At 53.3% G+C, this 24,348-nt stretch overlaps 1 protein-coding gene across 2 annotated transcripts in view; it reads left to right on the top strand.

Annotated features, from left to right (window-relative positions):
• MINDY2 (MINDY lysine 48 deubiquitinase 2) overlaps positions 1 to 23,424 on the top strand; it is a 56,594-nt gene extending 33,170 nt beyond the window's left edge. For both annotated transcript variants that reach the window (XM_038749965.1, XM_038749964.1), the window contains exons 6-9: positions 1,502 to 1,644; positions 16,584 to 16,757; positions 20,400 to 20,609; positions 21,161 to 23,424. In XM_038749965.1, the coding sequence (XP_038605893.1) occupies positions 1,502 to 1,644; positions 16,584 to 16,757; positions 20,400 to 20,609; positions 21,161 to 21,292 (659 nt within the window). In that variant the 3' untranslated portion in view covers positions 21,293 to 23,424. The remainder of the gene's footprint in view (positions 1 to 1,501; positions 1,645 to 16,583; positions 16,758 to 20,399; positions 20,610 to 21,160) is intronic.
• Positions 23,425 to 24,348: the final 924 nt, after the last annotated feature.

Raw genomic sequence — 24,348 nt, 5'->3', positions numbered from 1 at the left:
TTGTGGGTTTTTTTTATTGTTAAGCACTCCTTTGCTCTTCCCCACTCCCAGCCTCACAGCACTTACGTACAGATCTGTAATTTTGTTTATTGGTACTGATGTCTACCTCCCCCTCCTCTAGACTGTAAGCTCGTGGTGGGCAGGGAATGTCACTGTTCATTATATTGCACTTTCCCAAACGCTTAATACAGTGCTCTGCACATAGTAAGCACTCAATAGAAATGAGTGAAGGAATAAATGCCAAGCACTGTACTGAGCTCTGGGGAAGATGTAAGGTAAGTTGCACACAGTCCCAAGCCCACGCTGTATCCATTAGACCATGCCGCTTCTTACCTCGAGTTGAGCACTTCCTAGCTGCCTGTCCAGTTTTCTGTAGGCTTCCACTTATTCGTCCATCTGTTCTTTCATCTCCTTTTTTAGCTTCTGAAAGAGGAGGGCAAATGACTATTTCCATTCTTATTTCAAACAGTAACTAGTGTTTCCCTAGCACAAAGCACTGTACTAACCGCTCGGGAGAGCTCAATAGAAGCAAGGCACAAATTCTCTGCTGTCAAGTTGCTGACCATATCACAGGGGAGACGGACCGACTGATGTTATTTGCAAGTAGATGGAGCATGAAGAAGAAACAAAGATAGATCCGGGAGCAGTACAAATGACTCAGGATGGAATGAATAATGGAATTAAAATAGGTTCTGGGGTTAGGAAGATGGTTCCTGACTGCTAAGGGGAGGCGTTGAATTGGTACGCCTAAGATGTGAAGCGATCAGGGAATAATAATAATAATGGCATTTATTAAGCACTTACTATGTGCAAAGTACTGTTCTAAGCGCTGGGGAGGTTACAAGGTGATCAGGTTGTCCCACATGGGGCTCACAGTGTTAATCCCCATTTTACAGATGAGGTAACTGAGGCACAGAGAAGCTAAGTGACTTGCCCAAAGTCACACAGCTGACAGTTGGCAGAGCCGGGATTTGAACCCATGACCTCTGGCTCCAAAGCCTGTGCTCTTTCCACTGAGCCACGCTGGTTCAGGAAGGCTTCCTGAAGGAGGTGGGATGTAGGAGAGCTTCAGAGACGGAGAGGGCTGTGTGGAGCCAGGGGAGAGAGTCGAGAGTGAAATTCTGCAAGAAGGCGAATGAGGGAGAAGCAAAAGAGGCCGGGCTGTGGAGTGTCGGATGAAGGGAGCCGACGTGGAAGATGGGGAAACATAGGCAGGGGGATCTTCAAGCCAGCGTTGAGGAGTCCTTGCGGGCTGCAGAAGGAGACGGGAATCCGTTAGAGAGTTTGGATCCGTGCCGAGACCTGTGGTCCATCTATGTTTATGACGGGGGTGGGCTTAAGGAGAGGGGCTCAAACCCCACGAGGGCTGCTTCGGGCCTGGAGAAAGCCCGTGGGCTTTCATCCCGGCTGAGGCGAAGCCTGACTCGAAGCAACAGGTGAAACTATTGTAGTCGAGTCCAAGATGGTTCACCTACTTACTGGCCTGCGTTGATTTTTGTAGGGTTTGTTGCCGAGCAGTTTCTCAATACCACAGCCACCCAGCTGACGTACCATGGACTGTGTGAGCTGACTTCTGCCGTTCAGGAAGGAGAACTCTGTGTCTTCTTCAGGAACAACCATTTCAGCACCATGACCAAGTACAAGGTACGAGGCGCTTACAGCTCCCTCCTGTTGTCTTTCCCTGGGCGACAGGAGCGTGGGTAAGGGAGAGTTGGCCCTATTTCGATAATAACGGTGGTATTTGTTAAGCACTTACTAGTTGCCAGGCTCAGTAATGATAATAGTAGTTCTAATTGTGGTATTAAGCGCTTACTTTGTGCCAGGCACTGTACTAAGCACTGGGGTAGATGCAAGAGAATTGGGTTGGACACAGTCTTAATCCCCATTTTACTGGTGAGGTAACTGAGGCACAGAGAAGTGAAGTGACGAGCCCCAGGTCACACAGCAGACAAGTGGAGGAGCCGTGATTAGAAACCCAGGTCCTGCGACTCCCAGCCCGGGCTCTTTCCACTAGAACGCACTACTGCTGTGGTTATTTCCACCCGGCCTCCAACTCTTGCATTGCACTCTCCCAAGCGCTTACTACAGTGCTCTGCACAGAGTCAGCACTCAGTAAACACCGATGATCGATTGGGTGTGTTTTTGTGGGTCACCGACTTGGTTGGCCCCCAGAGACTTCTTGTAGAAAATGCCTGGTGACATCAAACAGCTGCAGTTCGTTCCGATGTGAAATCTTTCAGTCCACATCAGAGCCAGTTCTCTTCATCCATTCATTCATTCGATCGTATTTATTGAGCGCTTATCGTTTGCAGAGCAGTGTACTAAGCACTTGGGAGAGTACGATACAACAATAAGCAGACACGTTCCTGGCCCACAGTGAGCTTTTAGTCCGGGGGTGGAGGGGGTTTACAGTTTAGAGCTACAATCTAGATTCTAGACATTAATGTAAATAAATAAATGACAGATGTGGACATAAGTGCTGTGGGGCTGGGAAGGGGGAAGAACAGAAGGAGTGAGTCAGAGCGATGCAGAAGGAAGTGGGGGAAGAGGAAAGGCGGGGGGCTCAGTCAGGGAAGGCCTCCTGGAGGAGATGTGCGTTCAGTAAGGCCTTGAAGGCTTGGGGAGTGCTATTGAAGGCTTCCCTCTGGTAGAGTCCAGGCGGCACTGACCTTCTTGACAGCGACTTTAATAACTATCGAGAGTCCACCGTGAAGTCCCCTTTCTTTTAGTAAACGGACAAGTCACGTAGAAGAAAGAAAATCGTTTTCTTCTCATGGAAAATGAGAGCGGTGGCCACTGGGAAGAGCTCAGTCCAGGAGGGCGACTAATGGCTTTTCTTCCTGGGGAGAGAGGGTGGAGCCGGGATGCAGGGGGAAGGGAAAAATCAATATTTATCTTTGTTTCAGGTCTCCCTGGGCTGCTGTTAGGCAATTACCAACATGAGTGACTTTGGCTTTTTGTTATAATGCTGCCGTTTACAGCTGCTGCCGCTTACCACATGCCTTAGCTCCCAGGGCACTTTCAGTCCCCCTGTAACCGGGCTGAGAAGGGAGTTGTTGAACGTCCGAGCTTTGTAAGGCGGGCACTAACCTTTTGACGTTTGGCTTTTAAAGTGTGTCTGCTTGAGAGGTGGGGAGTGGGGAGAGAAAGAGAGTGTGTTATAATGCTATCGTGAATGACTTGCAAGGAGGAACAGTCTTTTTATTTTTTTTTAATAAATAAATAATGATGGTATTTGTTAAGCGCTTACTATGTGCCAAGCACTGTTCTAAGCACTCGGAGGGGATACAAGGTAATGAGGTTGTCCCACGTGGGGCTCACAGTCTTAATCCCCATTTTACAGCTGAGATCACTGAGGCCAAGGGAAGTGAAGCGACTTGCCCAAAGTCACACAGCAGACAGGTGGCGGAGTCGGGATTAGAACCCATGACCTCTGACTCCCAAGCCCGGGCTGTTTCCACCGAGCCACGCTGCTTTTAAATAATATTGAGTGGCTGGGCATTTCACCCTGCAGCACGGTAATCATTTATGCTCTCAATCCCCCTGTGTGCGGAGTAAGCGGTGGTCTTTGTTCCGTTAGACTGTGAGCCCACTGTTGGGTAGAGACTGTCTCTACATGTTGCCAACTTGTACTTCCCAACCGCTTAGTACAGTGCTCTGCACACAGTAAGCGCTCAATAAATACGATTGATTGATTGATTCCGTGAATGGAATGATGAGAAGAATGGTAAGGGCCTCCCTGCCCCGGGCACCTTCTCAGCACTGTTGGGAATGAGTTAAGCGGATCCCTCGCCTTTCATTCATTCATTCATTCATTCAGCCGTATTTATTGAGCGCTTACTGTGTGCAGAGCACTGTTCTAAGCACTTGGAAAGTACGATACAGCAATAGAGAGACAATCCTTGTCCACAACGGGCTCCCAGCCTAGAGGCGGGGAGACAGACATCATCATCAATCGTATTTATTGAGCGCTTACTGTGTGCAGAGCACTGTACTAAGCGCTTGGGAAGTACAAGTTGGCAACATCTAGAGACGATCCCTACCCAACAGCAGGCTCATAGTCTAAAAGGAAATCATCACTGAGCGCTTACTTACTAAACAGACAGCCATATAAATAAATGGAATATGGATCTATACGTATGTATATCAGTGCTGTGGGGCGGGAAGAAGGAGCAAGTCGTGGTGACGAGGAAGGGAGGGGGACCTGAGGAGAAGCGCGGCTTATCATCATCAATCGTATTTATTGAGCGCTTACTATGTGCAGAGCACTGTACTAAGTGCTTGGCAACATATAGAGACAGTCCTTACCCAACAGTGGGCTCACAGTCTAAAAGGGAAGGCTTAGTCTGGGAAGGCCTCTTGGAGGAGGTGAATTCTGAAGGAGGTGCGCCTTCAGTAGGGCTTTGAAGGAGGGAGAGGGATTGCTCGCCTTCTCTGTGGGGAGGAACCTGGTGGCAATCAATCAATCAATCAATCAATCGTATTTATTGAGCGCTTACTATGTGCAGAGCACTGTACTAAGCGCTTGGGAAGTACAAATTGGCAACATATAGAGACAGTCCCTACCCAACAGTGGGCTCACAGTCTAAAAGGGGGAGACAGAGAACAGAACCAAACATACCAACAGAATAAAATAAATAGGATAGAAATGTACAAGTAAAATAAATAAATAAATAAATAGAGTAATAAATATGTACAACCATATACATATATACAGGTGCTGTGGGGAAGGGAAGGAGGTAAGATGGGGGGATGGAGGGGGGACGAGGGGGAGAGGAAGGAAGGGGCTCAGTCTGGGAAGGCCTCCTGGAGGAGGTGAGCTCTCAGCAGGGCCTTGAAGGGAGGAAGAGAGCTAGCTTGGCGGAGGGGCAGAGGGAGGGCAAGCTGGGGCTTCCTGTCCCCGCGCTCCTCGGGGTACCCAGTTGAGCAAGGGAAGACCCCCAGAGGGCCGGGGATCGGGATGGCGGCGCGGGCAGGCGCGCAGTCTGAGAGGGCCGCCGTGTCCGGCAGGACGGCCTTCCTTGTTCCGGGCTGTCCCCGCTCCCCCATCCCACCCAGCCCGCGTGCGGTGCCTCTCCACGCTCCCTCGACCGGCCGGCCCCCTTGGGGACCCGCAGATGAGCGAGGAAGAGAACGGATCGTCTGTCAGCCTTTTGCCTGAATAAAAGGGTCAGAACAGAAGGTCGGGTGGGAGCAGGAAGAGGAAGTCAAGGGAGTTGCTTGTTTAGAGATCGTTGGGGCAAGCCAAGTTCTGCAGACCTTCCCTTTTCAACAGAATTCAATCACGGTAAAATCAGCTCCGAGAACCTGGCTGGAAGCCCCAAATTGGGTGGGGTTTGTTTTGTTTTTGCTTTTGTGTTTGTTTTTAAAGGTAAATCACGTTCAGATTTTTCAGGACTCTGATGTGGCCCCGAAAGCTATGGCAATAAATAGCGAAATTGATCTGCTTTCAGGTTTATCTCGATTCATGCCTATCCTTCCCTCCACAATCCTGGAAAATCAAGAGTGGCACCGCACCATAGGTTCTTATTTTCAGTTACACTGATCAGTAGTATTTGCTGAGCGCTTACTCTGGGCAAAGCATGGCTCAGTGGAGAGATCACAGGCCTGGGTGTCAGAAGGACCGGGGTTCTAATTCTGGTACCCCCATTTTTTTTTTTAACGGTATTTAAGAGCTTAACTATGTGCCAGGCACTGTTTGGGCTCCTAGTCTTAATCCCCGTTTTACAGATGAGGTAAATGAGGCCCAGAAAAGTGAAGTGACTTGTTCAAGGTCACACAGCAGACCAGTGGTGGAGTGGGGATTAGAACCCAGAGCCTTCTGACATACCGATCGATAGTTACGTGGCAAAAAACGGACACAAAATCAAAAAGGAAAGTCCAGTATTTAGGTTTTTCTTGACTTTGCCACTTGGTGGATGGGAAATTCTGTTCCTCTATTCTAATAGAGTAATACAGTTGTCACTGTTAAATTGAGTCAGGTTAGTGTTTTCTACTTATGTCTTAGATATTTTCCTTTCCGAAATGAGGTTTGAAACCAACTAATTAAGACTAAGCTTGAATAATAGATATTGGGTTATGAAGGCAATGTAAGTCTTTATTAATTACATTTTCCAGCTCAGTATTTGAAGTTCCCGCTGTGGAGGCAGTGATTAATATTTGCCTCTAATTAATTAATGTAAATGTACATAATAGTAGCATGTGTTGTTCTACCCGAGATGTTACAGCACAACATCAACAAGCTTGGATTGATTATTATCTTTATTATCAAGCACTTAGTATAGTGCTGTGCACACAGTGAATGCTCAATGGATACTACTGTTGGACTAAAAAAAAAAACCCCAAAATCCACAGATTGATTATTAAAGGGATATGATCAACTAGACTCCTCTACCAAGATAAAGTACTGTATCCTCTGAAATTTTCCCTGGCGTTGTAATACTATGTAGGAAATGCCTCCTGCAGGCAGAAGCAGCGTGGCTCAGTGGAAAGAGCCCTGACTTTGGAGTCAGAGGTCATGGGTTCAAATCCCGGCCCTGCCAACTGTCAGCTGTGTGACTTTGGGCAAGTCACTTCACTTCTCTGTGCCTCAGTTACCTCATCTGTAAAATGGGGATTAAGACTGTGAGCCCCCTGAGGGACAACCTGATCGCCTTGTAACTTCCCCAGCGCTTAGAGCAGTGCTTTGCACATAGTAAGCGCTTAATAAATGCCATCAAAAAAAAAAATGAGCTAAGCACTGGGGGAAAAAATGCGCTGGTGAAAATTACAGTCCCTAGTGTAGGAATAAGGGGAAAGAGCAGGTGAGAGGCTGACATCCGCTGTTTCCCCCTTTTAGACTGTGAGCCCACTGTTGGGTAGGGACTGTCTCTATATGTTGCCAATTTGTACTTCCCAAGCGCTTAGTACAGTGCTCTGCACATAGTAAGCGCTCAATAAATACGATTGATGATGATGATGATGTTAATATAGAACGGTACTCTATGTTATTATGTAAATGTCTGCCTCCACCTCTAGACTGGCAGCTCGTTGTGGGCAGGGAACGTTTCTATCATTGCTGTAGTGTACCCTCCCAAGGGCTTAGTACAGTGCTCTGCACACGGTTAAGTGCTCAATCCCGATCTACGTGCGTGAGTGACTGTTTATGGGGATCGTGGGAGAGATACTGTGGCCAGATGGTTCTTCCCTTCCAAACCCGTCTGACGCCCGAGGTGTTTTTCCTTCCCGGTTCTTTAGGCCAGACTCTCTCTCTCACTTGCCACCCTTCCTCTTCCCGAAGAGCCGCCCTCCCCCTTTTTTTTTTGCTGGCCCCGACTCATGGTTTGGAAAGACAAGTCCGAAAAGGAGAGGGGCACCTTGAGACCGGTCATTCTGCCAGGCGGCGGCTGTTGGTGAGGAATGCCCCCCGTTTCCCCGGGGGTAGCCTGTCTCGGACGGGGCTCAGGTCTTCGTGGAGCAGGCGGACCCCAGGGGGAGGAGAGCCACTCCCCCATCCCGCTTCCCAGCTGCCGCCTACGGTTAGGCTGGAGCCCAGGGGGCTGGGGTGAGGCCGGAGAGGGGGGCTCGGGCCCAGTTGAGAGAGGACGGCGCAGGTTTGGGCCAGCGGGGTCATCTTCTCCCCCTTTTAGACTGTGAGCCCACTGTTGGGCAGGGACTGTCTCTATATGTTGCCAATTTGTACTTCCCAAGCGCTTAGTACAGTGCTCTGCACACAGTACGCGCTCAATAAATACGATTGATGATGATGATGGTGATGATGATCTGGAACCAGGCACCCTCCATTATTCCCACTGATTGAGGCCGAATCCCCTCCCCTAGTTGTCATTTCCATTAGCTTCTCCCTCCGGGTCACCTAGCCCAAAGGCACAAAGATCCCCACCGTCAAATGGCCAGGGCAAGTGCCCAGTCTGGCTAGTCAACAAACATGTGGGGTCGTGTACCCAGAGTTCCTGTTTGGCCCCGCTTCTGGTAACATTAAAAAAAAAGCCCCCAAAAACTCCTGCGGTAGATTGGAGGAAGATGAAAAATGACGGCGTAATCTAATTGCTTTATATAATTAACGGCAGCACAAGCCTGGCATAAGTCGTGCCTGAGCAGCCGTGATAAAGAGCCGTACGTACACGTTTTCCTTCCACTCCCGCGAATCAGCACTATTTCCAGGTGGGGCCTCGGGCAGACACATCTTGGGTGGGGGATGCGGCAGGGACGCACCGCTCCCCCTGATGGGAGGCTGTCAAAGTCGAGAGGTCCCTGAGAGGGGCTCTTCAGCCCAAACTCAGGAAAAGCAGTGTGGCCTAGTGGATAGAGCATGGGCCTGGCAGTCAGAAGGTCATGGGTTCTAATCTCTGCTCTACCACTTGCCCGCTGTGTGACCTTGGGCAAGTCACTTGGCTTCTCGGCGCCTCAGTTCTCTCATCTGTTTAATGGGGATTAAAACTGTGAGCCCTATGTAGGACAGGGACTGTGTCCAACCCGAATATCTTGTATCTCCCCCAGCGCTTAGAACAGTGCCTGGCACATCGTAAGTGCTTAACAGATACCATAATTATTATTATTATTATTACATGGACTGTGTCCCGTCTGATGAGCTTGAATCTATCCCAGTGCTTAGTACAGTGCTTGGCACGTAGTAAGTGGTTAACAAATGCCATGAAAAAGCGGTGGGGGGGAGCCCTGACTTTCTCTCCTAAGCACTTAGCACAGTGCTATGCACACAGTAAGCGCTCAATCAGAATGATTGAATGAATGAATCTGCCAATCCTCGTGACTGGAGAAGAGAGACACTGGCCTGCTGGGTTTGGGTTGCCGTCCTGTTGGACCTCCAGGTGAGGCTTGGGGCAACTTTTTTTTTTCGTTTAATGGTATTTGTTAAACAATTACTGTGTGCCAGTCTCTGTTCTAAGCACCTGGGTAGAGACAAGCTAATCAGGTTGGACACAGTCCATGTCCCACGTGGGCCCCACGTTCTTAACCCCCATTTTAGAGATGAGGGAAGTGAGGTCCAGAGAAGTGAAGTGACTTGCCCACGGTCACCCAGCAGACAAGTGGAGGAGCCGAGATTGGAGTCCTTCTGACTCCAATCTCGGCTACAGTGCTCTGCACATAGTAAGCGCTCAATAAATGCGATTGATTGATTGATTCTGACTCCGGGGCCCGTGCTCTAAGCAAGAGGCCGTACTGCCTCTCCGCGAACTTGTCTTCCGTCGAACTTACGCTGTCGTTCTGCCTGCCTTCCTCTCCCTCTCCACCACCCTTGGGGCTCACTGGGTCAGAGAGGCCGGCTCCCTTTCCGGTATTCCATGAATCCCGGTCCGTTCACCAGCCGTCCGCTCACCCCAGTCGCTGGCGGAGGAGAAGTGCGGGGCTCCATGAGAAAAGCGTTCCTACTTGCAGGTGGAGGGACGAAGTCCGAATGCCCCCATCAGATAGAGACCCGGCGGGAAGTTGGAGGGGTGGATGTTTACCGAGATGAACGATTGGAGACTTAAAGATAATATAATAATAATAATGTTGGTATTTGTTAAGTGCTTACTATGTGCCAAACACTGTTGTAAGCGCTGGGGGAGATACAAGGTAATCAGGTTGTCCCACGTGGGGCTCTCGGTCTTCAGAAGATGTAGTTGGTCACCCCGGGCGTCCTTTCGCAGTGTTTAGAAATGAAGGAAGGTGGGTTAAAATAGCCAGAACGAGGGGCCAGTGCCAGGGCTTGGCGTTCTGGTTAACGGACTCGCGGATCCTCGCCCGTTATCCAGGTGACACTAATGAGAGTAGAAGCCATCTGGTCAACCTCTTTAATTCCTTCATTTTTTGCAGCCTGCCTTTTTTCCCTTCTAGTACTAGACCCGTGCTCTTTTTTCCGTGACCTAAAAAAATCACTGTAATGCTATCTTTAGAGACTTGCCTACTTCCATTCCCTAATGAGAGAGCGCCCGTCGAGCCCCCAGATGAGAAAAGGCACCGCTGCAGCGGTGATTCTGTTGAGCAAGAGATCTCAGTTCCCGTGGAACGAACATTGGGCCGTGGCCGGGTTCACCTCAGCCTGGGTTTCCTCCACCGAAAAATAACAGGAAGCGCACGTACTTCCTCTGCTGGACATGCGATGGGAGCCCGGGAGCCAGAGGGACCCTGTTTTCGTGCATCTGAGGAACTCAGGGCAGACTTCGGAATTAGGGAGAGAAGGTACCTCGGGCCCCTCTAAAGGCATTGGAACTTGGAGTTTTTTGGTGTCAGCGATCACCTTGTTCTTCTACTCTTCTCTCAGCTGTTGCTCACCTGCTCCTCGAGGGTGTGGCCTGTGGGTTTTGCCGTGTTTCGCTCACAGTAGGTAGCTCAGGAAATGGTGTTGCAGCATAGCCCTCCGAAAAGCCCATTTCCTCCAAGAGGAGGGTTGATTCAGCCCGCATTTCGCCCACCCATCCTCCCCTCTGGGTCACCTGGGCACTTGGGTCTCTACCCCTTAAGAGCTTGACACTTACCCCACCCCTGGTCCCACAATCCTTAAATAGAAATCCTTTCACTCTGCCATTTCTCCAATTTATTTGAAGGCCTGTCTCCCCCCGCCAAGGCTGTAAACTCCTTGTGGGCGGGGACTGTGTCTTCCAACCCTATTGTACTGTACTCTCCCAAGGCACTCAATAAATATCACTGATGGATCAAGTAGCTGCCCGAGTCCACGATCTAGTATTCCCATCTCCCACCCCTGGAGCTGGAAGGGCTGGAAAGACACAGGAACGTGCCCAGGAGGAAGCAGGGTGGCCCAGTAGAAGGAGGCCGGGCTCGGGAGTCAGAGGACCTGGGTTCTGACCCCGCCGCTGCCGCTTGTCTGCTCGGTGACCTTGGACAGGTCACTGCACTCCTGGGCCTCAAGTCTCTCATCTGCAAAATGGGGATTCAGCACCTGTTCTCCCTCCTACTTAGACTGTAAGCCCCAAGACCTGATGATCTTGTATCTACTCCCAGTGCTCAGTAGAGTAGAGAAGCAGCGTGGCTTAGCGGAAAGAGCCCGGGCTTGGGAGTCAGAGGTCGTGGGTTCTAATCCCGACTCTGTCACTTGCCAGCTGGGTGACCTTGGGCAAGTCACTTAACTTCTCTGTGCCTCAGTTCCCTCATCTGTAAAATGGTGATGAAGACTGTGCGCCCCACTGGGACAACCTATTTGCCTTGTAATAATACTAATAATAATGGCATTTATTAAGTGCTTACTATGTGCAAAGCAGTGTTCTAAGTGCTGGGGAGGTTACAAAGTGATCAGGTTGTCCCACGGGGGGCTCACAGTCTTCATCCCCATTTTACAGATGAGGTAACTGAGGCCCAGAGAAGTGAGGTGACTTGCATAAAGTCACACAGCTGACAATTGGCGGAGCCGGAATTTGAACCCATGACCTCTGACTCCAAAGCCGGTGCTCTTTCCACCGAGCCATGCTGCTTCTCACCCCAGTGCTTAGAACAGTGCTTGGCACATAGTAAGCGCTTAAGACTGTGAGCCCACTGTTGGGTAGGGACCGTCTCTATATGTTGCCAACTTGTACTTCCCGAGTGCTTAGTACAGTGCTCTGCACACAGTAAGCGCTCAATAAATATGATTGAATGAATGAACAAACACCAACATTATTATTATTAGAGTACTTGGCACGCAGTAAGCGCTTAACAAATACCACTGTGATTATCATGTGGCTGTTCTTATTATCACTAGGATGTGCAGAGCACTGTGCTAAGGGCCTGGGAGAGTACAAAACGATAAGAGTTGGCAACCGCAATCTCTGCCCAAGAGCTGGAGGAGGGGATGCAGTCGTCAAGCCGGGATATTACAAGTACCCCGGCCAGCGTGGTGGCCGTTGGAGTAGAGAGGAAGGGGCCGATTGGGGAAATGTGCAGGAGGAGGCAACAGATTTGGAGAATTTGGCCACAGAATGAATATGAGGGTCCAAGAGGGAGGAGTGGAGGTAATGCCAAGGTGGGGGGCTTCAGGCTGGAAGGATTCGGGGGGAAGGGGTGTCAAGTGGAATGGGAAAGACAGGTGGAGAAGTTTCGGCAGAAGGAGCAAATCCTGGTGAATTGAAAATATCAATACCTGCAAAACAATAAGCGATTTTTTCCCTCCAACCCACCTCACTGGGTTGACCTGTCCCAGGCTATTTTTAAATTTCTCATAAAATGTTGCATTTCCAAATGAACAGTATATCTTCATCTTTTAGCAGGGTTTCTCTGCCAAGGCAAACAAACCACAGGCATTCTAAATGGGCTCTTCAGAGGACACGGGCCCCACTTAACCATCTCCTGGAGCCTGTCGGCCGCCTTTCCATTAACCCAGTCACCTCATTAAATGAGAGGACGTTTTTCAGCCGTAATGCACTATTGATTGTACCATTTAAATGGGAAACCCCTCTTTGTTCTTCCCGTTTATCGTGTGGGTCTCTTGCCCAGGTCATAGAGAAGCAGCCTGGCCCAGTGGCTAGCGGATGGGCCTGGCAGTCAGAAGGACCTGGGTTCTACTTCCGGCTCTGTCACTTGTCGGCTGTGTGACTTTGGGCAAGTCACTTCACTTCTCTGTGCCTCAGCGATCTCATCCGTAAACTGGGGATTAAGACTGGAAGCGCTTTGTGGGGCATGGACTGAGTCCAGCCCGGTTTTCTTATTTCTGTCTTATCTCTCAGCGCCTAGAGAGTGCCTAACAAATACCATTATCATTATCAATCAATCAATCAATCAATCAGTCGTATTTATTGAGTGCTTACTATGTGCAGAGCACTGTACTAAGCGCTTGGGAAGTACAAATTGGCAACACATAGAGACAGTCCCTACCCAACAGTGGGCTCACAGTCTAAAAATAATCATTATGATTATTATTATTATTAGTGTTTTTTATATCTCTGTAATTTTTCCTTTTTTGATTTGGGAGTGCCGTCTTCTGTCCTCTGTAACCCCTCGCGTTACCTCACCTGTTCCCATTTAAACCATCCTGAATTATTTCAGGGATTTAGTCCGTTGCTCAGTCCAGCTCTAAGGTCTCTTATTCCTCCACAATGAGGAATTGGTTTTTCCTCATTGTCAGGGGAAGTCGTATTGCGTGTATCCCTGAGGTGTGAGTCGCGTTCCCTAGGTAGGCCCGAGAGATTGGGATTCCTGTTGGAAGAGGGATAGGATAACTCCGGAACCTCTACCGAGGAACCCGGCCGGGCAGAGCGGCAGTCCCGGCATCCAGTTGGGTTCGTGGCGACGCTGGGCCCGCCGCGCCACGTCACCTGGCCTCCCCCTCCCGCCCCTGGACCCCCGCCCATCTCGGTCCGACCCTCGGAGTGTCCAAGCGTGTCCAAGCACAGAGGCGGCTAGCGGTGAGGAGGGCGGGGGGTGAGCCTGGGGCGGACCCGCAGAGCCACCTAGATCCTCATCATCAATCGTATTTATTGAGCGCTTACTATGTGCAGAGCACTGTACTAAGCACTTGGGAAGTACAAATTGGCAACATATAGAGACAGTCCCTACCCAACAGAGGGCTCACAGTCTAGATGTTCGGTGGGGACCCAAGAGCGGAACAGAGGTGGGAGGACTGGGCCCCGCACGCCCGGGGGAGCTCTCCTTCCTCTCCCCACTCCCTCCTCCGTGGGGGTGGGATATGGGAGCGGGGGGCCGGCTTCCGCCTCGGTTCCGGGTTCCCCAGGCCGCAGGGGTCGGCCCGGCCCCGGCTAGCCGGCTTGCCCCCCACCGTCAGGGGCGTGGAGTGCAGACCGTTGGGTCAGAGGTGACGAACCCCGGCCCGGCAGCCTCCTAATAAAGCCGAAGCGGAAGATCGGGAAGATCCGGGGCTCGCCGGATGGGAAGAGGCGGTGACCGGGCCGGCCCGCCGGTGTCCGGCCCGCCGGCGTCCGGCCCATCCTTGGATTCCGTGGGCTGTAGTGCCTCCGATGGACAGCCGATAGAGCACTGACGACCACCCCTCCCTCGCCCCCCGCAATTCTCCCGCCTTCAGCTTGGAAACTAAAAATCAAATCTTCCCCCTATAGCTGTCTGAACCCTTCCAGCCTACCGAAAACATTCTGCCCCAAACATTTGATGCCCTGCCCCTCCATAATAATAATTGTTAAGCGCTTACTACGTGCAAAGCACTGTTCAGAGCGCTGGGGCGGCTACAAGGTGATCAGGCTGTCCCACGTGGGGCTCACAGTCTTAATCCCCATTTTACAGATGAGGTCACTGAGGCCCAGAGAAGCTAATAATAATAGTAGTAATAATGATGGCATTTATGAAGCGCTTACTATGTGCAAAGCACCGTTCTGAGCGCTGGGGAGGATACATGGTGATCAGGTCGTCCCTCGTGGGGCTCACAGTCTTAATCCCCATTTTACAGATGAGGTCACTGAGGCCCAGAGAAGCTAATAATAATAATAGTAATAATGATGGCATTTATTAAGTGCTTACTCTGTGCAAAGCACTGTTCCGAGCGCTGGGGAGGATCCAAGGTGATCAGGTCGTCCCACGTGGGGCTCACAGTCTTAATCCCCATTTACAGATGAGGTAACTGAGGCCCAGAGAAGTTAAGTGACTTGCCCAAAGTCACGCAGCTGACAATTGGCACAGCTGGGATTTGAACCCATGACCTCTGACTCCAAGCCCGTGCTCTTTCCATTGAGCCACGCTGCTCCTTCAGGAGACGTGGAAGTAGCGGGAGAAATCCTGCCCCCCCACCCCCACCCCCTGCCCGGTGACGTATTTCGAACCACACAAAGTATTACCTAAAGAGGGACAGAGATGGTGTTTAATTTGGGGTATTTTCTCCCAGTGCTCAGTACGGTGCCCTGCACACAGCAAACACTAAATACTATTACCGATCCTACCACCCTAACCAATCCAGCCGCGGGGATCCATTTTAGTTTGGAGTCATTCGTATCCTTGCAGCCAGCTCTGGGTTCCTTCATTCAGTCGTATTTATTGAGCGCTTACTGTGTGCAGAGCACTGGACTAATTTTGTCACACTCGGGGTGCGGGGGTGTGTGTGCGAAGTTGAACGAGTGAAACGTACAAATCATCTTCAGGCCCCAGTTTAGCCCTCCATCTCCACCCCGCGCCCCCCAGCCTGGGCTCGCTTCGCCGCATCCCACGGGTTTCCAGGAACGACTCCGGGCCAGGTGGACCAGCCAAGCCGAGTGCTCTGCCCACCTGCGACTTTTCCTTCCCTATTGTAGCCGGGAGGTCCCGAATTTCCTTAAAAGGAGTCTCAGCGTAGTTTTGACAGATCCCAGAGTCTTTTCAAGCTTCGGTGGTTTTATACCGTTCTCTTCCAACCGCCTGGGAGACGAGGGCTTATATAATCCCTAAAATGTGGCTTGGTAAGCCTCTGTGCTAATTGGATTTGCCTACTGGGATGTCTTTATTTCTGCCGGCACTGCGGCGTGCCAGTTAAAATGGACTTGGAGAGCCACGGAGGTGTGGGGGAAGGTTAAACGGCGAGACCCGGTGGAAAGAGCGGGAGACCCGGGTTCTAGTCCCAGCTGTGCCACTGGCCTGTTGTGTGACCTTGAGAAAGTCATTTAACCTCTCTGGGCCTCAGTTTCCCCCATTTGTAGAGTGGTAAGGACTGTATTCAATCTGATGATTTGGGGCGTACCCTAGGTGAGCCTGGATTAAACTCCATAAAAATAGACTGTAACTGGGCAGAGGTTCTGACTAAGGAAGGGGCTCTAAGCAGGGGAATAGGAAAGCGTTCAAGAGGTCGGCAGCAGAAGAAATGTCGATCAGTGGTGTTTTATCGAGCACTTACTATGCACAGGGCACCCGTACTGAGCGCTTGGGAAAGTACAATAGAGTTGGTGGACCACAAGGAGCTTACAGTCTGGAGGGGAAGAAAAGAGAACAAGGCACAGTCAGTCGAAGGAGAACAAAGTACGTGAGCTGGGGGAGAGTGAGGATGAGGAGGAGGGAAAGAGCTGATCGAGGCCCTAATCGCCACTGGTCAGGAGCTTCGGAACAGGCAACCGGCGGTGGGTTTTGAGGAGCAGAGAGATGAGTGCAGAGCATCATTTTAGGTATGTGACCTGGGTGGCAGAGTGAAGTATGGACTGTAGAGGGGAGAAGCTGGAGCCAGGGAGGTCCGTGAAGAGGCCGCTTGAAAGAGTTTGGCGGCCACTTGGATGGAGAAGGGGCGAGTCCTGGAAACGATCCTCTCACGGAGGAAGTAGTTCAGTCCGTGGCATTTATTGAGCGCTTCGTGTGTGCAGAGCAGCATACCAAGTGCTTAGGAAAGTCATCATCATCATCATCAATCGTATTTATTGAGCGCTATGTGCAGAGCACTGTACTAAGCGCTTGGGAAGTACAAATTGGCAACATATACAGACAGTCCCTACCCACCAGTGGGCTCACAGTCTAAAAGTCCAACCCAACAGAATTGGTAGACGTGATCTCTGCCCACCGGGGGCTTCCAATCTGCAGGATGGCTTTGGAGGTATTGAGCCTGAGGTGTCGGCGGGGCATCCTGGAAGTCCTGCTAGACTGACACCGGGAAAGGTCCGGCCCTTCCCCCTTAAACCCGGTCCCGAGGGGTTCCGACCAATTGACCCTTCTGCCCTTCTCGTCTCCCCGGGATTCAGGGGCAGCTGTACCTGCTGGTGACCGACCAGGGTTTCCTGACGGAAGAGAAGATTGTGTGGGAGAGCCTGCACAACGTAGATGGGGACGGGAACTTCTGCGATTCCGAATTCCACCTGCGGCCTCCTTCCGACCCGGAGACGGTGTACCGGGGACAACAGGATCAGATCGATCAGGTAAAACTGCTCTTCTGGCCTTGCTCCTCTCCTGAGGGTCTCCTGTCCCGCAGCAGGGCCTGGGTCTCCACTGCTGCTGGGAGGCACCGGGGGACCGGGAGGATGATTGAGTGGTGGCGGTGACGACGACACCGTCAGTCAATCCAGTGTGCCCTTTGGGAGAATTTATTGAGCGGCTCCTGCGAGCGGGACCCAGTTTAGGCCCTTGGGATGGTGTGTGAGGGGCTTCTGTCCCCTTTCTGATTTGTGCTGGAGCCGTTCGGCATTTTCAGAGTGACCTTAGTTGCACAGCCTTTAATTTCCCGAACTGAGGGCTCTGGGCTTTTCACCTTTGACGTGCTTTTTGAGAAACGCTGTGAAAGTGGACCAGATGTCCGAAGGGAACCAAGACGTCCCCTCTCCGCTTTCCTCTAGCCCATAACCGTGAGTTTTTCATTTTAGAAAAGGGACATACTACTACTACTAATAATAATAATGGCATTTATTAAGCGCTTACTATGTGCAAAGCACTGTTCTAAGCGCTGGGGAGGTTACAAGGTGATCAGGTTGTCCCACGTGGGGCTCGCAGTCTCAATCCCCATTTTACAGATGAGGGAAGTGAGGCCCAGAGAAGTGACGTGACTTGCCCAGGGTCACACAGCTGACAATTGGCGGAGCCGGGGTTTGAACCCATGACCTCTGACTCCAAAGCCCGGGCTCTTCCCCTCACACGGGCGCCCCGACATGCCCCAGGCCCCTTTTGGGGCTCTGAGGAACTGGCTGAAGGCCATCGGCCCCAGGGGATTGTCAGCAAAGCATTCCTTATCCAAGACCAGATAAAACCGTGCGAGGGCTAGACGGAACGGGGTCGTCCTTCAGCCCGTCGGTCCATCTGCCTGCCAGGACCAGGCAGCTGAACGGGGGATAATGCCAAGGCAGAGGGGAACCCAAGTTTGCCGAGAGCTCCTTTCTCCCCTCCCCGATGGCCTAGCCCCAAGCAACGGGAAGAAGGGAGAAAGGACAGGTCGGATCCCGGCCCCTCCAGGTAGGCCTGGAAACGTATCTTGAAGGGAACCCCTCGCACCAGCCAAGCCCGGTGGTGATGTCGCCGGCAGGAGAAACACCTTTTCAGCCGGGGCGGGCGTGGGGAGAAGGGACAGCGGATGGGATAGATCCCAACGGAACACTGGAATCCTCAGCTGGTTCTGCTCGTTTGAGTGGAGAGACCTCTGGCTCCCGCTCGTTTGAGTGGAGAGACCCCAGGCCTGGGAGTTGGGAATTGGGTTCAAAGTCCGGCTCTGCCGCTTGTCAGCTGGGTGACTTTGGGCAAGTCACTTCACTTCCCTGGGCCTCAGTTCCCTCATCTGTAAAATGGGGATTAAGACTGTGAGCCCCCCTGTGGGACAACCTGGTCACCTTGTAACCTCCCCAGCGCTTAGAACAGTGCTTTGCACAGAGTAAGTGCTTAATAAATGCCATCATCATTATTATTATTAATTGGAGGACTTGGGTTCTAATCGCGGCTCTGCCATTTACCTGCTGTGGGATCTTGGGCAACTCACTGCTCTGGGCCTCAGTTTCCCCTAGTGTTGTGGGCAGGGTATGTGTCCGTTCTATTGATCTCTCCCAGGCACATAGTACAGTGCTGTGCATACAGTAAGCGCTCAGTAAATCCTACTGACTGGCTGCCAGCCATTCCCCCTCCTTCTTGGGCTCTGAGCCCAACCTGACTAGCGTATATCTACCCTAGCGATTGCGGTGCTTGGCACATAGTGCTTTACAAATGAATGCCACTACCATTATTATTATTTTGTCAGAAATTAGCTCTATTCCCCCATATTTACGAATGAATGTAGAGGCATCGAAAGAGAGCCCGTTCACCGTGACAGGGACTGTATCTGATCTGACCGTAGCGTTGTACCCCAGCACTTAGCACAACACTTGGCCCATGGCACTTAGCAGATACCACCCTCATTTACTGTGGTACTTCGGGGAAATTGCATCACCTCCCGCGCGCATACCCGTATCATCATCATCATCATCAATCGTATTTATTGAGCGCTTACTATGTGCAGAGCACTGTACTAAGCGCTTGGGAAGTACAAATTGGCAACATCTAGAGACAGTCCCTACCCAACAGTGGGCTCACAGTCTAAAAGGGGGAGACAGAGAACAAAACCAAACATACTAACAAAATAAAATAAATAGGATAGATATGTACAAGTAAAATAAATAAGTAGAGTAATAAATATGTACAAACATATATACATATATACAGGTGCTGTGGGGAAGGGAAGGAGGTAAGATGGGGGGATGGAGAGGGGGACGAGGGGGAAACTTCCGGGAGCCATTCGTTCAGTCGTATTTATTGAGCGCTCACTGTGTGCAGAGCACTGCACTAGCCAGCGTCCGACCGTCCCCCTTCCCTCCCTGCCGACCTCCCGGAGAGGAAGAGGGGTGGAGGACAGGGCGGAAACGCGTCTGTGACTTGGCTAAATGGAAATGGAGGCCAGAGCAGGGTGCCTCTTCTGTTGTTGCCTTCTGTCCTAAGTGGACAGGGAGAGGCTCAAAGCTCACCCAAGTCCACCCCTAGACTGAGACTTCTGGGGGAGCGGGCCATTTTTGGGACAAAAGCTGAGTGATATCTGCATAGCAGTGGTGGTTTGGGGTTTTTTTTTCCATTTTTTTCTTTATCCCAGTACCGTTTCCACCCCATTCTCGTTCTTGTCCTCCTTTCCTGCCACCTTGCATGCACGCACTCTCTCTCTCTCTCTCTCTCTCCCTCCCTCCCTCCCTCCCTCCCTCCCTCTCTCTCTCTCTCACGCCCCTGTTGCTTGGGGCCCCAGGGCCCGGTTCCATGAGCGGTAGATGGCCACAGTGGGGAAAGAGCTCAGGGCGAGGTTTTCCGTGCAGAATTCCCCCAGCAGGCTGTCACCGCTACTGAGTGGCAAATCTGCCCTCGGGACCACCCTGCCTCATCCGATTCTGTTGCTGCCGACCCTAGGAAGGGAGCCGGCAGTAGGACGGGTATTTATTGAATGCCAGTTTGGGGCGGTACACTGTACCGGACGCTCTGAGGGCGTTCATGATGAAGAAGCGATCTGTTCCCGGCCCACAAGGAGCTTCTGCTCTAAGAAGAAGTGGACGGTTTTCTCTTGGAAGGGCCGGTTTGGCCTTTAAACCCCTTCCGCTCCTCCCTCCAAGGGCCTCTGAGTAACTGATGGTGGTGAAGAAGCTGGGGGCGGCCCCGGAGGCGAAAGAGGTTAGAACCGGAGGGGAGGGGAAGGGAAGTCGGGGGGCCAGAGTGGACTCCAGTTGGGCCCGAGGTGGATGTGACTGGTTGGGGGGGATTTAGCTCTGGGCAGCCCTGCCTCCTCAAAGAGGCGAGGCAGGCGGCGGTGGCATTCCCTGGCTCCGGCTCCCCCCGCCCTCTCGCCCCAGGGACGGTCTCTGCGGTGCGTGGAAAACGTGCAACTGCGGGGCCGGATGCAGGACGGGGAGGCCAGGCCCTCAGCCCTGAGGTTCGCGTCAAGTCGCTTATCCCGTCCGGGCCGAGTGACCCCGGCCGAAGACGGCCCCTCCCTCGCCCGGGCCTGGCTGGGCCCCTGACGTCCCGGGGCTGTTGGGTCAGAGAGGACTCACGTTCCCCGCTCTCTTTTCTAGGACTACCTAATGGCCCTGTCCCTCCAGCAAGAGCAGCAGAGTCAGGAGCTCAACTGGGAGCAGATCCCAGAAGGAATCAGCGACCTTGAGCTGGCGAAGAAACTGCAAGAGGAGGAGGACCGCCGGGCCTCGCAGTATTACCAGGAGCAGGAACAGGAGCAGGCCCAGGCGGTTGCGGTGGCCGCGGCGGCCGCCGCCGCCCAGATGCAGGTAAAAACGCCGTGGCGGCTTTCCGCCGGGAAGTCCCGGTTCCCATGGAGGGAGATCGGGGGGAGCTCGGGTTGGCTTCGGTCGCCGTGGTCCATCTGACGTTCTCAGGCCCCCGGCCCGGTGCCACTCGGCTTCCACCCCAATTTGGGAAATCCCCAAACTCCTGGGAATTTGGAGGGATTCGGGGACCTCCCAGGCCGGGGTTCTTGGTGTCCTTCCCGGGGCTCCTCCTTCCACATTTGAGCGGGCAGATACTGTTAGGGGAGCGGGGTGGCCCCGGTAGCGGGCACGCCGGATGAGGGGAGACAGCTTGGGCTTAGGCGGGAGTGTCAGGCGGCTCCCCTCAGCGCGAGGAGTCCTTAGCGGGGCTTGGGCCGGAACGGCATCCCACATTCTAGAAGGGCTGGCTATTTTGCGGCAGAATGCCGGGCCTGGTTCCGACGGAAGGGAACGAGCACCACGGTCCGGGCTCGGAGGGACCCCGGACTCCTCGGCGCCCGGGCGAAGCCTCCGCCCCGGGTCTTCAGCGCCGGGCGTTTCTGTCCCGACAGGGCCAGCCCGCGCCGGGGGCGGCCTCCCCGGCCAGCAGCCGGGCCCCCGGGAGCGGCGAGCGCAAGCGGAAGGAGCCCCGGGAACGAGACAAGGAAAAGGAAAAGGAGAAGAACAGCTGCGTCATCTTGTAACCCGGGGCGGGGTCGTGCCGGGGTCCGGCGCCAGCTGCTCGCTCGCTCGCTCGCTCCCTCCCTCCCTCCCTCCACGCCGTCTGTGCCTCATCACCCGGCGGACTCCGTTCCCGCCCCTAAAGGCGGCGGGATCCCCGCTCACGGTGCGCCTCCCCCGGCCCCGCCGAGGCCTCCGGGAGCGAGGGGACGGGGCGCGGAGCCGGTCACGAGGAACGCCGCACTTTGTAGCCGCACACGCGAATCACGGCAAGTTTTGTGTCATAGTGACATCCGTTACTCACGATATCAGTTGGTAAGCTAGCCCATCTTCTGTTCCCGGCAGGAACGGAGGTCATCGGGCCGGGCCGGGCCGGCGGGCCCCGGCCTGCCGTCGTCCCAGCGGCCCGAGCGATTCTTCCGTTCCTTTCACGGTTTCCAATGACGTTTCTGACCCCCGCCCCGGGAATCCTGGGAATCCTCTGGGGGGTGGATTCGTTGGGGGCTGCGGCCCCAGGAGAGGGAGAGAAAGAGAGAGAGAGAGAGAGAGTTCTTCTCGGGGCGGGGTTTTGGCCATTGAGGACGAAAGAAGTTTTCCGTTGGTTGGAGGGAGTGGGCCGAGGACGGGCCCGCCCCGTCCCCTCGAGCCCGAGCCGGGGTCACCCTCAGATCCCGCTGGGACCCCACGGTGTCCGTGTTGCGTTTCCAGCCGGCCGGAGCCCCGCGTCGCGGGGGAGGAAGGGGGACCCGTCGGGTAGGAGCGCCCTTGTAGAAACGCAGAATTAAAGTAACTCAGAAAAGCTTAATATCTGCCTTTTTCCAGAGATACCTTGAACCTTAATGAGAAATTCTAGCGTCCAAGTAAGCTAAATGCAGATGCTTTCTTTCCAAACATCCCGTACAAATCAAAGCACACTCCCGTGAGGATGGAGAGCCGGGACTCTGAGAGGCAACTGGGGAGACCCTTCCCTGCCAGAGGCCAGAGGAGGGGGCGGGGGCTCTGTTTTTAGAATGACCCGCGGAGAGCCCGGCCGGAACCAATCAAGGTTTTCTAACGTACGGGAATCCGGTGAACACGCGACCTCCTCGGCGCCTGTACGGGAGGTGGAAAGAGCATATTCGTCCAGATTTAGACCGGGGCCGGGAGGGGAGGTGGGAGGACACCGCGAAACCGCCTGCCCCCCCGTTGCGAAAAATCTCTGAATCGTCCTTTTGATAAGCTTTCTACTTTGCGATTTGGTTTTACTCGTTTTTGTACGGGCCGCAGAAGAAAAAACAAACGGTTGCGATCCCCACTCTAAGCCTAGCCAAGCGCATTTCCGTCGGAGAGCTCCACGGGTCCGAGGGTCGGGCTGGGGAAGGACCGTTCCGGCTAGTTTTCTAACGACCACGAACTCAAGCCACTTGCCGTCCGGCTCGGTCTCCTAAAAAGCGGCCGGGATCGGGGGCGTTGCGACCGGAGCAGGCTCGGGGTGGAGCTGACTCCCTGCGCCGCGTCCTCGGATTCTTTCGGCGGCGCACGAACACGCGTGGGCGCGGATGGCCCTGGGAGGGCCCGGGCTCCCGCTCCCGGCGATCACGCTCCGCTCCGCGACGTCACGCGATGTCTCTTGGCTCTCTCATTCCAGAACAGTCCCTTCCCCGTCCCGTGGCCGGCGACAGCTCCACGGGCGTCCCGACGACCTTCCGTCCGACGACCCGAGGGAGCGGAGGAGGGAAGGGGCAGTGGGCGGGAGGGGACCGACCAAGCTCTCGGGAGCAACCACCTCCCCTCTCCCCCGACCCCCGGCCGCTCCGAGATCAAGCTCATTTAGATTTATTTATTGCTCTTGAAAAAACACCCCGTCCACCTTCGGCCCTCATCCTCTAACCCTTTCCAAAGATGACACTGCCACCGCCCGCCCGCCCGCCCCAGAAACCCCACGGTCAAACCTTCACCAGCACTGCTGCTACCGGAGAGCTCCACCGTCTAGTTCCCAGAAGAGCACTAAACGCGTATTTGCAAATTGCAACATTTTCTATGTAGTGTTTCCATGTCTGTGTCTTTCTTACACTCCTGAAGTCCGGTTTGTCGTACGGGGAACGCGGTGATGAAATGTCCTGTTCGATCACCACGGGAGGAAAAAAAAAATTAAACGTCTTCGGTTGCTATAGAACCGTTTCGGAGAAGTGGATTTTCTTGAGCCGGGATGGGGTCGGGAGCCGCGGCGGCCCCGCTACTGCGGCTTGAGGTGTGAGGTGACTGGTGGTGGTTGTAGCGTATCCCTGGGCAGGTGGTGGAGACGCTTGCACCCCCCCCACCCCTGCTTTTTGTTTTTTTCCCTGTCCTGGGCCTGTGGGAGGAGTCTTAGGAGTGGAAATCCTTCCCTTCGGGTGGGAGGCTGCCCCCGACTCTAGGGAACGGCATCCCATGGTCCCAATAGCTGCGCTGGGAGGACGGAGGCCCCCCGGCCGGCAAATCGGCCCCCTTGACGGCCGGCCCTCGGGGCTTAACGGGGCAGGTGGGTAGGAAAGAGGGAAGGAGGGCATCTTTCCGTTCTGTCTTTTCAAGCCACTGAAATCTCTTGAGAAGCAGCGTGGCTCAGTGGAGAAGAGCCCGGGCTTTGGAGTCAGAGGTCATGGGTTCAAACCCCGGCTCCGCCAATTGTCAGCTGTGTGACTTTGGGCAAGTCACTTCTCTGGGCCTCAGTGACCTCGTCTGTAAAATGGGGATTGAGACTGTGAGCCCTACATGGGGACAACCTGATCACCTTGTAACCTCCCCAGCGCTTAGAACAGTGCTTTGCACATAGTAAGCGCTTAATAAATGCCATAATTATTATTATTATTATTGAGGCCCGCAGGCACTGTGGGCAGGGCGGTGGCACCCTGCTCCCGCCAGCCCTCTCATTCATTCATTCAGTTGTATTTATTGAGCACTTACTGTGTGCGGAGCACTCTAAGCGCTTGGGAAGTACAAGTTGGCAACTCCCGCCGCCCCATTGGGTACTTACCAAGCGCTTAGTACAGTGCTCTGCACACAGTAAGCACCCAATAAATATGATTGAATGAATTACTCTATTTTACTTGCACATATCTAT

Source organism: Tachyglossus aculeatus, chromosome 8 (assembly GCF_015852505.1).
Source record: "Tachyglossus aculeatus isolate mTacAcu1 chromosome 8, mTacAcu1.pri, whole genome shotgun sequence".
NCBI classification, from domain to species: Eukaryota; Metazoa; Chordata; class Mammalia; order Monotremata; family Tachyglossidae; genus Tachyglossus; species Tachyglossus aculeatus.
This window is presented reverse-complemented; position numbering and strand designations above follow the sequence as displayed.